The sequence below is a fragment of the Schistocerca gregaria genome, unplaced genomic scaffold, assembly GCF_023897955.1.
Source record: "Schistocerca gregaria isolate iqSchGreg1 unplaced genomic scaffold, iqSchGreg1.2 ptg000547l, whole genome shotgun sequence".
In the NCBI taxonomy this organism is placed as follows: domain Eukaryota; kingdom Metazoa; phylum Arthropoda; class Insecta; order Orthoptera; family Acrididae; genus Schistocerca; species Schistocerca gregaria.
In genome coordinates this window covers 31,561-46,416 of record NW_026061942.1, presented here as the reverse complement: position 1 = coordinate 46,416, position 14,856 = coordinate 31,561, and the positions used below count along the sequence as shown (strand labels likewise).

Below are 14,856 nucleotides of genomic sequence, written 5' to 3'. Positions count from 1 at the left end.
ATTCTGTACCAGCTCTTAGCAGCCCATCAGTCTGAGCCCAGTCGGAAGCCACCACAATGGGGTCAATAACTTTCCAGCAATTTCCTGAGACATACTTGGCCAACTGTGCCAAATGCTCAGCTTCCATTGTTAGGCATTATCAGTCGCATAGTCCTCATGACCCACTACCTTTATTCACCATGTGTTCCAGGCATATGACTAAGTGCCTGAAAAGTTGTATTATTTTTTCTGTTCCTTTTTCTCCTAGATCACTGGATGTTCAGTCTATTTCTCTTATTTCTCCAAGGCTGAACAGCCAGTATCTGGACCCTCTGACATGACACAACAAATGTAACTCTCTCTGTGGGGCATGCAGCAGGTGAAGCAAGGGTTGGTTGCCATGGTAGTGAGCTTTATGCCAGTATTTGCTGATGGCTCATAATCCCCTGCTCAGCTGGAACTCACAGCTACAGGACTTTGTGGCACACCTCTACCCTTTCTCCCTGTTGACAAAGTCAAACATTGGATGAACTATGTTGCGCACTTTGAGGGAGTATTTTCTGGCATATGGTATCTCAGGAGACAACCATCATAGTGTGTTTCTCCTCGACTATTATGGACCAGAGGTTTTCTGCCTCCTCCAACAACTAAAACCTGAATGAGAACCACATGCCCTATCATATGAGGAAGTAAAATTTTGACTCTGAGGAGGACCGCATCACTGCAGTGCAGCACGAATTGTTCAGTTGCGATAAGCAACAGGGTCAGTCCAAACAGGATTTGATTGTGATGCTCCAAGGTCTTTCTCAGGAATGTCAGTTTTGGTGTTTCAGCAAAGCCTGTAAACAGTCTTATTCCATGTCTGTCATTTGGGACATGCTCCTGGTACAAGCACTCAATCAAGGGCTTTGGACAGATGTGCTGAAACTGAAAGACCCCACATTGGATGCTTGTCTGCAGATTGTTCAAGCATTTGACCACTCATTCATGTATCAGGTTCCATACAAGATCCTTCTTCTATCTATGCAGTCAACCCTACTGCCTGCTACCCTAGCCAAATCTGCTCCCTGCAGATTTTCCACCTATAAGTAAACAGGCATTCCCTGCATGCTGCACTCCTGCATTAACCATTTCATCCCACATTCTCAGCACCATTGCCTATTTTGTCATGCCACACATGCCTCCTGCACCATGTCACGCAAAAAAACAGAGGTCTGCAGGGCTACCACCAAGATGTGGGTGGTTTCAGCTCAAGTGGACACTTTCCCAATGGAGGAATTAAACATTGTTGGCCCAGAGATGCTTTACGTCCTTGCCAATCTTTGTGTCTGAGATCAACAAATTTCCCTCCAGGTGTTCATCAATGATCACCTTGTTGACTGCCAGATGGACACCAGTTCTACTGCTTATATTATGTGGAACACCAACCAGCAGTACGCCCCTCCTCCACTACAACCATTCTCCCAGCATCTCTACAGTTACAGGAGTGACATAGTGGCAGTCAAAGGAGAGTTCGTCATATTCCAACGGTCTTCCTTGTTGATACCTCAGGGGTGGCAGACATTAGGACTTGACCTCTTCACTGTTTTGGGTCTATAAATGCACAATTTGACCAGTAGCATACTGCCAGTCATTGACAATCCTTAGTTCCACACTTTTCACGAGAAGTATCATTCAGTGTTTGAGCCTCCTACTACAGGTATTGTAGGGTTTGAAACATTTATCACCTTCCTTCAAATAGCCATACCCTACTTTTTAAAGGCTTAGAATGTCCCATTCACCCTTCAGGATAAGTTACAGGTGGAGCTGCAATTTTGCAAGATCCTGGCATCTTGACAGCTATTTCCAATAGTTAGTGGGGAACACCCACCCACCATCCTGGGTCAACAAACTGGATAGCTCCCTCCAAATATGTGGCAATTTCAAGAACATGATAGAAGTGCAATCCATTGTGGATGCTTACTCCATCCCGAAGATACACAAGATTCTTACTGACCTCAAGGATGCATATCTGCAGCTTTCACTGGATCAGATGTCATATGATTTGCTAGTAATCAACACATCTTTTGGTCTCTTCTGCTACAGCCCTCTCCCCTTTTGAACTGCAGGCACCCCATCAATATTTCAGCAATATTTTGAACACCTTACATGGGAAGCACTGGGACAGCCAACTACCTAGATGATATTGTCATGGCAGGATGGTCTTCAAAAGACCTGGCTGGTAATCTAGATGCTCTTTTCTCCATCCTCTATTCTGCTGATCTTAATTATAATTATGAGAAATACCAATTTTTTGTTCCATTTGTGGAATAACTGGGACATATCTTAAGCACCTCAGGGATCTGGTCGACGCTGCAGTATGTCCAGGCTGTACAGGACTTACCACAACTAACAATGTCAGGTAACTTTAATCATTATTGGACCACCTTAATTACTATCTGTTACGTCTAAGAACCCTCCATACTCGATTCACTGGACAATCAATCAAACAAGTCATGTTAATGAGTCTTATTACAATTAAATACAATACTTAACCTTGACAATTACATAAATGCGTCACAAGCAAAAGGACAACATATGAAGTTATAAGTCTTTGTGGTGACCATTGTTCTATAACTGACAAAAGTCTGTACTGAGCTGCTATTGAAGTCACTCTCTCTGATGCTGCTATAAAAGCGGCTAATCTTAAAGATGCTATTGAACTGGGCCGCCACTAGTCACGCATGGCTCTTATGTCCTCTTCACCTAGAGGCCACTGCTGTTATGTTGTCATTCTGGAAGGAAGGTCAGTCAGCATGCAGTTGGCTGATCTCTTCTCACAGCCTTCTCTTCCATGTTGTTCCCAACTGGCGTGCCAGCGCTGACTGTATGCCATAACATTTCTCAATCCCAAAGCGATGGATTGTCATTGTATATGAAGCATGACAATGGGAGGGGAGACAGGAGCTTGGATGCTCTGATGGACCAGAAACTGTGGCTGCAGGGGCATCAGACTTCCGGTCATACCCTGCCATCCGGTCTTTGCTCTGGTGGAAATGTCTCCCAGAAAATGTCTAGAAGGAATGTGTCCAGCTCCAAAGCCCATACGAAGATGTAGAAGGCATCAGCTGTTGTAGTGTGGGTGTGGGAGTGTCCAGCTTCATCAGTAGGACAAGAGGAGACAGAGGAGGCAAAGAATCTGTCTCCATGGGGTCGTTTCACAGTGTCATGAAAACACACACTGGCAGCTGCTGTGGCTGCGCTGTCCTTGCTATCTGTGAATTTGGGGGAAGAGATACAGAAGGATCACAGTGCACATGACTGTGCTGAAATTGATTGTGATGTTGGTGCTGCAATCCATCTGGGCCTGAAATGAGACACACACACATGCGCCAAGTCGACAAAGGACCTCGCCTCATGCCCATCATCTAAAATCTATAATTAAACTCAACCTGAACAGGTCTTGGAAGGTCTGCACACCACTCTCCTGGCTGTATGTCAGTTTATGAGACTATGAGACTGAAGCCGTTACTTCTCAATCAAGTAGCTCCTCCATTTGCCACACAAGGGCTGAGTGCATCCCTCGTTCCTACAGCACTCGACAGACCAGATGGTCACCCATCCAAGTGTTAGCCCATCTGACAGCACTTTGATGATCTGACGGGAACCAGTGTTACCACTGTGGCAAGACCCCAGGCCACGCCCATCATCTGCTGCCACTAACATCCCAGAAAAACACAATATGATACAACACAAAGTGATACTTGTGGCCTTCCTTCAGTGCTGGATGCTGCAGAGGATGGTGCAGGTGGAGGAATGTCTGATGACAGTGGCCATGAAGCAATTCCTTAGGCAATGGTCCATGGATGTAAATGATAGGAGGCGAGAAACAGTTGCAATGCTTCATCCCTGATGTTTACAGAGCGCAGTTTGGCCACCATCTGCTGCTTGAAGGATCTGCCAAAATGTTCTGCTTTGCCATTGGACTGTGGATCAAATGGTGCACTAGTTAGATGCTGTATGCCATTGCATTCACAGAATGTTGCAAATTCATTTGACGTGAACTTAGGGCCATTGTCCATTACTGTGACCTCTGGCAAACCTTTGAGGCCAAAAATAGAGGACAACACTTGAACTGTGCTACATGACTTTGTTGAGTTCACTGGCACAGCAAAAGGAGGGAATTTTAGTGGTCAAGCAGACTGATTTTCTGCACATGCTTGAAACTGACATAATATGTTCTATTTGGGCGTACATACCCTGCCAAGTGAAGTGTCGACATGCTAACTGTTTCATACAAAAAATCCCAAGTGTCCTTTGTGAAGTAATGCAACACCACTTCTTGCAAAGCTTTGGGGATCAATACACACGAGTTTCCATTGTCATTTTGAAAAAGAATCACACATTGCTGTGTAGCAAGGCTATGCCTATGTGCAAAGTATATGTGCATTACAGCATTCATTATGCTAAGCAATGGGTGGGACCAAGATGTGGGAATGTATTTTAGTAAAATGTTCAAATTGGAATCAGCTTCCATGGCCTGTGCACTTTTCCTATAGTGCAGAGGAAAGGATTGAAGCAATTCAGAATAATGAGCATCGATGTGACAACAAGTTGCAGCAGAAGCATCAAAGTCTGTATCAGAGCCAATTGGAAGACATGAAAGTGCATAAGCATTACCATGTTGGGTATTACCAGATGATACACAATCTTGCACTGGTACTGAGACAACAATGAAGCCAATATTTGCAATTTATGGGCAGTTCGTACAGGAACCGCCTTCATCTGATGAAACAAGCACTGAAATGGCTTGTGATTTGTTACTAAGTACAATTTTTGCCATACAAGTAGTGGTGCAATTTGGTGACATCATACACAATACCGCCGCCTCTATTTGTCAATAGTTACACTGAGCTTTAGATTACACTTTTTATGCGAAAACAGTAGACCTGTCATTATCACCAAATCTGTGCAAAAGCAATGCACTGATTCTGTAAGAAAACATGTCAACTTGTAACACAACTGGTTTGTCAAGATCAAAGTTAACCAAGCCTCGATCATTGAGCAATGCAGATTTTAGTTTTTGAAAAGCTTCTTGGCACTCATCTGTACAAACAAAGGGGACATTCTTGCAACACAAGTAATGAAATGGAGCTGGGGTTTGTGCAGCATTTGGTATAAACTGAATACAATAGTTCATTTTCCATGAGACTGACTGCAATTCTGTGACACTGCAAGGAACTAGCAGATCACGTATGGCTAATAAATGTCACTGAAGAGTATGTACACCTTGACTGTTTATGATATGACCAAGATACTGCAACTCAGGTTTAAAAAAGTTACACTCATTCAGTCTACACATTAGTCCTGCATCAGATAACATACGAAATAAAGCATACAGGTATTAGACCTGCCACAACAATTTTGTCCAAGCAGTTTGGTATTTGAGCAGTCAGTTGTTCCAAATGCCGTTGGGAAATGGTAGGTGCAGCAACATTGGAAAAATGTACACAGAAATATTTATGCAAGCCCAAGTAAGTGTTCACAACACACATGCTTGAGATTTCTCATCTAGTGGTATTTGAAGATATGTATCTTGCAAACCAATTTTTGAAAAGTAGTGACCAGAACCTAATCTGCCCATGAGATCATGCATGCAAGTGATATATGGCAAGCAAAGTACATTTTCCAAGAACGGGAATGTCTTGTCCATTGTAAGACGTCAGGTGTGTGCTAGTTTTAGATAGGTGTGGAGAGCCTAATAGTTTGTGTGTGTTATGATTCAGCTATGTAACAGAGGCATCCACGTCCAACTGAAATTTCACACGTTTTCCACTAATATGCAAGTGAACAAAAAGTTTGTTGGACTGGTATAGCACTGAATATTTCTGATGTCTGCAGCATGCTTTGAATACACTGAACTGATTACATGGGCCTTGCGATTAGATATGTGTGAGTGGGCACAATTCTTATGTTAGTTCTGTTGCAATCATATGGATTGTACGTGACCTCTCTTGCCGCAAACATAACACTGTCCTTGTGTGGATGAGTAGTCTTGGCATTTGTGCTGTGAATAGTACTGAGGACATGACTTAATTCCATTCACCTGTTTAGAGGACTGTTAACATGTCTTGGCATACACATGCTGTTGCTGCCTACTGGGCTTGTCATGAGCAAGGGACAACTCAGCCAGACAAATTGGTGGCTGCTCAAATTTATTGCCTGCTATGACCCTTTAATCATACTGATCTAGAATTTGCAGTACATGATGAAATGATGGACCTGACTCTTTAAAAATCTGTTCTCCAAGTTTGACATCAGTTAGACTGTACATGATCACATCATGCAACGTAACATCTGAATATAAAGAACCACAAGTACATCTGAATTTGCATTTCCTCATCATACCCTCCAAATCTGTTGCCCACTCACAATAAGTTTGTTTTGACCTTTTCCTGCAATGAAAGAATTTGTGCCTAGCTGCCACCATTTTCACTTGCTGGTTATTTGAAAGGTCACTCAGACTGACGTAAGGGAACAATTTCTGAAAGAGGCAAAAAAACTTCATTTCTCACTGATGAAAAAAAGTAATTTAGTTTCACAGTATCTGATACTTTGTGAGAAATGATGTGGGCTTTATACTGTTGCAACCACTTGAGCCATTCCTCTTCATTCTTTTTCATTAAACTGGTGAAAAGGCAGTATGGCACTCAGAGCTACAGTTGTTGCATGTTGGGCTGTGTCAGGTATTTGGTTCACCAAACTGCTGTACCGAGCTTAGAAGGACTGCAATCTGCTGTGTCTGAAACTGCAACATCTGAGTTAGCTGCATTGCATGTACCATTTGGAGCTGAGGTGCCTGAGCAGGAGAGGGGGGGGGGGGGGGTTGCTGATTTTGGAATAGGCACATGCAATAAACAGACAATGCAAGCAATAAAGTAAGCACCTACAATGCCCACCTGAAAACACTGAGTAGAAAAAATACCATAAGCCTCTGTTAAAACAAGTAAACACCCCGGCAAAGAAAAGACAAGGTAGAATTAAGGTAGAATTAAGGTGCCAACAAAATACCATGACAAAACAAAACTGTGGCAACTAGTGAATCTGGGTGCAAAATGTGAACAGGTTGGCACTTTGGTATTCATTCACCTCATTGCCAATCTTTTGTCCAGCCTCGTCATCAACTGCATATTGAGTTTGCTAGACAAACAAGTTGTATTACAATTACTGAAATACAATACTTAACTCTGGAATTTACACAGATGTGTCACAAGCAAAGGGCAACACACAAAATAATCATTCTTTGCAGTGACTGCTGATCTACACTCCTGGAAATGGAAAAAAGAACACATTGACACCGGTGTGTCAGACCCACCATACTTGCTCCGGACACTGCGAGAGGGCTGTACAAGCAATGATCACACGCACGGCACAGCGGACACACCAGGAACCGCGGTGTTGGCCGTCGAATGGCGCTAGCTGCGCAGCATTTGTGCACCACCGCCGTCAGTGTCAGCCAGTTTGCCGTGCATACGGAGCTCCATCGCAGTCTTTAACACTGGTAGCATGCCGCGACAGCGTGGACGTGAACCGTATGTGCAGTTGACGGACTTTGAGCGAGGCCGTATAGTGGGCATGCGGGAGGCCGGGTGGACGTACCGCCGAATTGCTCAACACGTGGGGTGTGAGGTCTCCACAGTACATCGATGTTGTCGCCAGTGGTCGGCGGAACGTGCACGTGCCCGTCGACCTGGGACCGGACCGCAGCGACGCACGGATCCACGCCAAGACCGTAGGATCCTACGCAGTGCCGTAGGGGACCGCACCGTCATTTCCCAGCAAATTAGGGACACTGTTGCTCCTGGGTATCGGCGAGGACCATTCGCAACCGTCTCCATGAAGCTGGGCTACGGTCCCGCACACCGTTAGGCCGTCTTTCGCTCAAACCCCAACATCGTGCAGCCCACCTCCAGTGGTGTCGCGACAGGCGTGAATGGAGGGACGAATGGAGACGTGTCGTCTTCAGCGATGAGAGTCGCTTCTGCCTTGGTGCCAATTATGGTCGTATGCGTGTTTGGCGCAGTGCAGGTGAGCGCCACAATCAGGACTGCATACGACCGAGGCACACAGGGCCAACACCCGGCATCATGGTGTGGGGAGAGATCTCCTACACTGGCCGTACACCTCTGGTGATCGTCGAGGGGACACTGAATAGTGCACGGTACATCCAAACCGTCATCGAACCCATCGTTCTACCATTCCTAGACCGGCAAGGGAACTTGCTGTTCCAACAGAACAATGCACGTCCGCATGTATCCCGTGCCACCCAACGTGCTCTAGAAGGTGTGAGTCAACTACCCTGGCCAGCAAGATCTCCGGATCTGTCCCCCATTGAGCATGTTTGGGACTGGATGAAGCGTCGTCTCACGCGGTCTGCACGTCCAGCACGAACGCTGATCCAACTGAGGCGCCAGGTGAAAATGGCATGGCAAGCCGTTCCACAGGACTACATCCAGCATCTCTACAATCGTCTCCATGGGAGAATAGCAGCCTGCATTGCTGCAAAAGGTGGATATACACTGTACTAGTGCCGACATTGTGCATGCTCTGTTGCCTGTGTCTCTGTGCCTGTGGTTCTGTCAGTGTGATCATGTGATGTATCTGACCCCAGGAATGTGTCAATAAAGTTTCCCCTTCCTGGGATAATGAATTCACGGTGTTCTTATTTCAATTTCCAGGAGTGTATAACTCACAAAAGTCTGTCCTGAACTGCTATCAAAGTTGCTGTAATTGCTGCTGCTGTAGAACTGGCTAATCTTGGAGCTGCTGTTGAACTGGGCTGCCAATTGGCTGATCTCTCCTCACAGTCTTCTCTTCCCTGTCATTCCTGACTGGCATGCTGGTGCTGACTGCATGCCGTACACTATCTTATGTTCATTTCCCATGCTGCAATGATAGCTGCTCCACTGCAGCATCTCTTATGCAAGAAGATTGCATGGCACTGGCATAAGAGGTGTGACTGTGCTTTCTAAGCCTTTAAGTGGGCATTGCTTCAACCACCTGTCTGATGGCTTACGATCCATCACTTCCTATAGTCATTGTGGTGGATATATCTGATTATGGTGTGTGAATCAATGGAGTGGAAGGACATTGACATCAGCCCAGTGCAACTACGATGATGGCAATGATGATGAATATGATGGGTTTTTGGGGTGCTCAACTGTGCAGTTATCAGCACCCTTATGAAGTCCCAATTTTTTCACACTCCAGTTCTTTACACAGTCCAGACTAGCCACCATCATGGATGATGATGATGATGTTGAGGAAAGGATAAGGACAACACAAACCTCCAGTCCCCGGGCAGAGAAAATCCTGAAACCAGGACCCAGTGATCCAGAGACAGCAATGCTAGCCACTAGACCACAAGCTGCAGACCCAATGCAACTATGAACAAATAGAAAAAGGAGCCCTGGCTTGTCTTTGCCTTAACAAAATTCCATGACTGTCTATGGTGGTCATTTTACCACACTGACTAACCATAGACTTAGGCTCACCACCATCAACAATGTGTTCAGATCCTACACCTGCTACATTGGGGAATTGTACTGACTGAATTTCTGGTGCAGCAGAAAGTATATTGGATCAGGATAGACAGTATCATTGCTGCTTGGTGGATACCTGCACATCTTGCCAGATCAAACAAGCTGCCCCACCAAGATGCTGTTTCCTGTGGCTGGAGCCAATGACACCATGGTCATGACTCCACTTGGATTTGGCACACCTTTTTCTCCACCATTCATAGTTCACCCTGATCGCCCAGATGTCTTTTATGCCATCTCAGCAAGTGACCCATATCTTCATGATTGAAGGTCGGCAGAAACAGTTGTCATAGCCAATGGGCCTCAGTTTACATTCATCCAGAACACATCGTTCTGCGAGTCCAATGGAATTGGTCTTGTCCACACTGTGCCTTTCCTCTGGGCATCCAATGGTCTGGTGGAGCAGTTTGTTTGAACATTTAAGAATCAGCTATCAAAGCATCACAGTTCCCATTCTCTGGGTGATGCACTCTCCACCTTTTTGGCTTCCTATCTATCAACACCACAGAAAGGGACCAGTCCAACTGAACAACTCCATGGATGGCTGCAGCAATTATTTCCCTCCCTCCTCCAGCCACAGGAGCCTCTACCACATGAGAGACTACAACCGTGTCTCACTCCCTTCCCAACCACTGCTTCCCTTTCATATCCCTCGACTCTTATAATTGCCATCTGGTTTCTCTACAAATTGTAAATAGCCTTTCGCTCCCTGTATCTTACCCCTGCCACCTTCAGAATTTGAAAGTGTGTATTCCAATAAACATTGACAAAAGCTTTCTCTAAGTCTACAAATGCTAGAAACGTAGGTTTGCCCTTCCTTAATCTAGCTTCTAAGATAAGTCGTAGGGACATTATTGCCTCACGTGTTCCAACATTTATACGGAATCCAAACTGATCTTCCCTGAGGTCGGCTTCTACTAGTTTTTCCATTCATCTGTAAAGAATTTGCATTAGTATTTTGCAGCTGTGACTTATTAAACTGATAGTTCGGTAATTTTCACATCTGTCAACACCTGCTTTCTTTGGGATTGGAATTATTATATTTGTCTTGAAGTCTGAGGGTATTTCGCGTGTCTCATACATCTTGCTCACCAGATGATGTTTTGTCAGGACTGGCTCTCCCAAGGCCTTCAGTAGTTCCAATGGAATGTTGTCTACTCCCGGGGCCTTGTTTCGACTCAGGTCTTTCAGTGCTCTGTCAAACTCTTCATGCAGTATCATATGTTCCATTTCATCTTCATCTACATCCTCTTCCATTTCCATAATATTGTCCTCAAGTACATCGCCCTTATATAGACCCTCTATATACTCGTCCCACTTTTCTGCTTTCCCTTCTTTGCTTAGAACTGGATTGCCATCTGATCTCTTGATGTTCATACAAGTGGTTCTCTTATCTCCAAAGGTCTCTTTAATTTTCCTGTAGGCAGTGTCTATCTTACCCCTAGAGAGATAAGATTCAACATCCTTACATTTGTCCTCTAGCCATCCCTGCTTAGCCATTTTGCACTTCCTGTCGATCTAATTTTTGAGACGTCTGTATTCCTTTTTGCCTGCTTCATTTACTGCATTTTTATATTTTCTCCTTTCATCAATTAAATTCAATATTTCTTCTGTTACCCAAGGATTTCTACAAGTACTCATCTTTTTACCTACTTGATCCTCTGCTGCCTTCACTACTTCATCCCTCAGAGCTACCCATTCTTCTTCTACCATATTTCTTTCCCCCTTTCCTGTCAATTGCTCCCTTATGCTCTCCCTGAAACTCTGTACAACCTCTGGTTCTTTCAGTTTATCCAGGTCATATCTCCATAAGTTCCCTCCTTTTTGCAGGTTTTTCAGTTTTAATCTACAGTTCATAACCAATAGATAGTGGTCAGAGTCCACATCTGCCCCTGGAAATGTCTTACAATTAAAAACCTGGTTCCTAAATCTCTGTCTTACCATTATATAATCTATCTGAAACCTGTCAGTATCTCCAGGCTTTTTCCATGTATAGGGTTTGCATATGTACACGATAATATTGCCTCCCCATACTGCATTGATCACAAACAGGGTAACAGATGGAAGGACAAGCACCACCTGAGATCATTCATGCCAGGGACCTACTTCTTCCACTGTGCCATGTGTGCAGAACTGGATCAGCTTGAATTCCGCCATGGCCCGGCTATTTAGGGCAGTACAAGTCAACACTTTGAAACTTCGGTCCACTGGAGCTATGGACCAATTCATACCCTGGCTCTTAGCAAAACATCAGTCAGAGTCTGCTCAGAAGCCACTGCAGTGGGACCTATGACTTCACACAAACATCCCCAGATGTACCTGTTGGCCAACTATGCCAAAATCTTAGCCTCCATCACTAAGGATTCAGTGGCATAGTCTTCACATTCCACTACATTTATTCACTGCATGTTCCAAGCATAAGCCTGTTAGAAGTATTAATATTTTTATTGAGAAAAGTTTTCCTTTGTTATTAAATGTCTCCACTGCAGTCATAATAAACATTTGTTCTTGTTTACCTGTGTGGTGTTATTTCTTATCAAGCATCTCCCAATGTGAGATGTAGCAATGTGCCTTTTCTTGGTCAAGGATTATGTCAGTGAGGTATTATTTACATTGGTAATACAAAAAGAAAGATTAGTATTTAATACCCTGTCAATAATGAAGCTATTAGAGACAGATAACTATCTGGGGTTGGGGAAGGACGGAGAGCTAAATAGAGGTACCAGCAACTCCCAGCTTAAACAATTTAGATGATATGTGGGAAACCTCTAGGTGACTATATGGTACATTCTTCAGCAAGTATGTTCAGTTGACTATCACTGACCAGAGGAGGGTCGCATCTCTTGTTGACACATAGGAAGTGACAAATGTTTCCCTTTTCCAAAATCCACAGAAGGTGGTTACTGATCATCCACTCAGTAGTATTTCCAGATAGATAATCCTGATACTGGTTGTGGCAATAAAAGAAAACTTGTTTCAGTGCATGCCAAAATTCTTTAGTGCCCATCAAATGTAAAGTGTAATATGGAAATAACTCTCTCTCACCATGTGGCATGTGTGTGAACATACATTTAGAATTAATGCTCTGACAAAAACTTTCTATATGGACAAATGTAAATAGGTCTGTCATTCAGGAGCAGTTTTCTTCTTTGCATAATAGTATGACACATTAAACTGTGGACTGATAAAGGTATATGGGCCACACTGCATCCATGTAAACTCCAACTATTGTAGTAAGTTGCATCACTAAGAAAAAGCATCTGTAGCAATATGGGGGTTGAATCTTTTTCCACAGTATGCTTTATAAGATGTAGATTAAACTTGATTCTACCCAGAATACTAGTTATGGGTATCATCATAATACTACCAGTATGGAAACATCCTGAGTGAACAAATTGTTTCCAAAGAGACCAGTCTCTGGTGGTCTACCATTCACATTATTACTTTTCTCACTTAACCTACGCCTGGATCATTCTTCAACATCATCTTGTCCAAGTGCATTTGCCCTCAATAGCCATGTGCATTATGCAAGGAAATGAATAAATGCAATTTGCAAGAAACCTTTCATATTCTGTCATTTCCTCCATGGCAGGTTGTGTGATTTTCTATGCAGGGTTAGGCAAATTTTCTGGCACTTTCCAGTTAGTTTCCTTCAAAACATTATGTGGCATAAGCTCTCATAGTGTTTCATAGGGAAGAGAGAAATACGACTTGAAACAAACTAATAGTTCCTGTTTGAGTTTTGTTATCTGTTTAATATTATGAAACGATTTTTATAATATAATGAATTTTTCAAGGAATAACCCAGTAAAATTAGGATGGACTAATTAACAAGTGCAACGTACATTAAGATGTAAGTTTAATTCTTAACTTAGTTTATACTTTTGTTTTATACAAGAGAAATTATCAGTCACCTGTTTTTTCTCATCTTTCAGCAATTCATTCATTCTTGCCTGCTTCTCTGCAGCTGCTTCAGCCTCTGCTTTCAGGCCAGCACCTTCATTATTATAACTTCCAGACTTTTGGTTCAGCTTGTCTTTCTTCATTACCTGCTGATCTCTCTCTCTGTAAAATTAATTAACTTTAACAAAAAACATAAATTCAATTGTGTTTAACCTGCTAATTAATAATATTGAATACCTACTGATTTAATTCATGAATATTTTCTAGTAATTTATTTTTTTCTTTTTGAGTGATTTCTAATTCTGACAGTTTCTCTCCTAGCAGTCTCTGAAGTTCAGACTTCTCTTGTTCTTTTTTATCAATTAACTCTTGGTTATCTTTTCTGCAAAGAGGAACATTATTAATGTATTTGCCTAACTTCTGATCACTCGTGGATAATGGTGTGCTTAAGGAACAGAAATGTTCTGCCTGCTCACCTCACTCTGTGATCTAGTTCTAGAAGAAAAAACCCCCGACAGATTTTAAATTTACTGCATAAACATGGTTAAATATCTAAATCGAACTACAATATGAAAGGCAAAAGGGAAACTGTTGTACATAAACATTCAAAATAAGGTTGAGGAGAAGGTTGGGTGGCCAAGATTACAATGCAACAAATACTAAGCCAAGAAACTTCAAAAAATTGTTTGAATACAGAATAATATTAAGCAATGTTAATTTTGGTAAATTAAAAGAATGAATAATACCAACTGAAATAAACACAAACCTTGTTCTCAGGATGTAAATTGGAACTATTTTTGCAGTCTGGTGTTTCACACTTTTAATGTCAACTGTAACTGACAGGCCATGTGAGGTGAGAAGTGGAGGAATCATCCACAAGTAAGGTAGAGTTTTTATAGGGTTTCCCAACAGTTGATGACACAGTGTTCATTGATACTGTAATTAAAGTGATTCTGAAATCATGATCTAGTCTGGAAATGGGTTCTAGACTTTATTTGAAATGCTATATTAAAAGCAACAACCATACAAAGGGGGGAAGACCATGGAATCTCTGTACATGTAAGTGGGCAAGGTCCCCCCCCCCCATCACGTGGTGATGGAGGCATTTTTAATATTTAAGAAGATACTTGAACAAAGGTTGCTTACAGAGGAAAGCCCAGCTATTAGAGCTAGTTTATGAATGTTAGATTAATATTCTTTGAGCTCATTGCAGAAGCAATTAACAAACTACTTCTTCCAAGGTGCAGTTAAGATAAGAGTTGCTCATCCACACTAGCATTTTCTGGTCACAGCAGACAAGCGTAATACTAATGCAGCAAGGTATGTTGAATGCATTTGGTATAGTAGTTATCATTGCTGGGTAGTGTGCTGTGGGTCACCAGTTGGAACCCAACCA

At 42.9% G+C, this 14,856-nt stretch overlaps 1 protein-coding gene across 1 annotated transcript in view; it reads right to left on the bottom strand.

The window, feature by feature from the left end:
• Nucleotides 1-14,333, bottom strand: part of LOC126314282 (structural maintenance of chromosomes protein 4-like) — an 86,861-nt gene extending 72,528 nt beyond the window's left edge. The window contains exons 1-3 of the mRNA XM_049992373.1: nt 14,227-14,333; nt 13,702-13,842; nt 13,472-13,622 (exon numbers count right to left, since the gene is read on the bottom strand). Coding sequence (XP_049848330.1) covers nt 13,472-13,622; nt 13,702-13,842; nt 14,227-14,333 — 399 coding nt within the window. The remainder of the gene's footprint in view (nt 1-13,471; nt 13,623-13,701; nt 13,843-14,226) is intronic.
• Between the last annotated feature and the right edge of the window lie 523 nt (nt 14,334-14,856).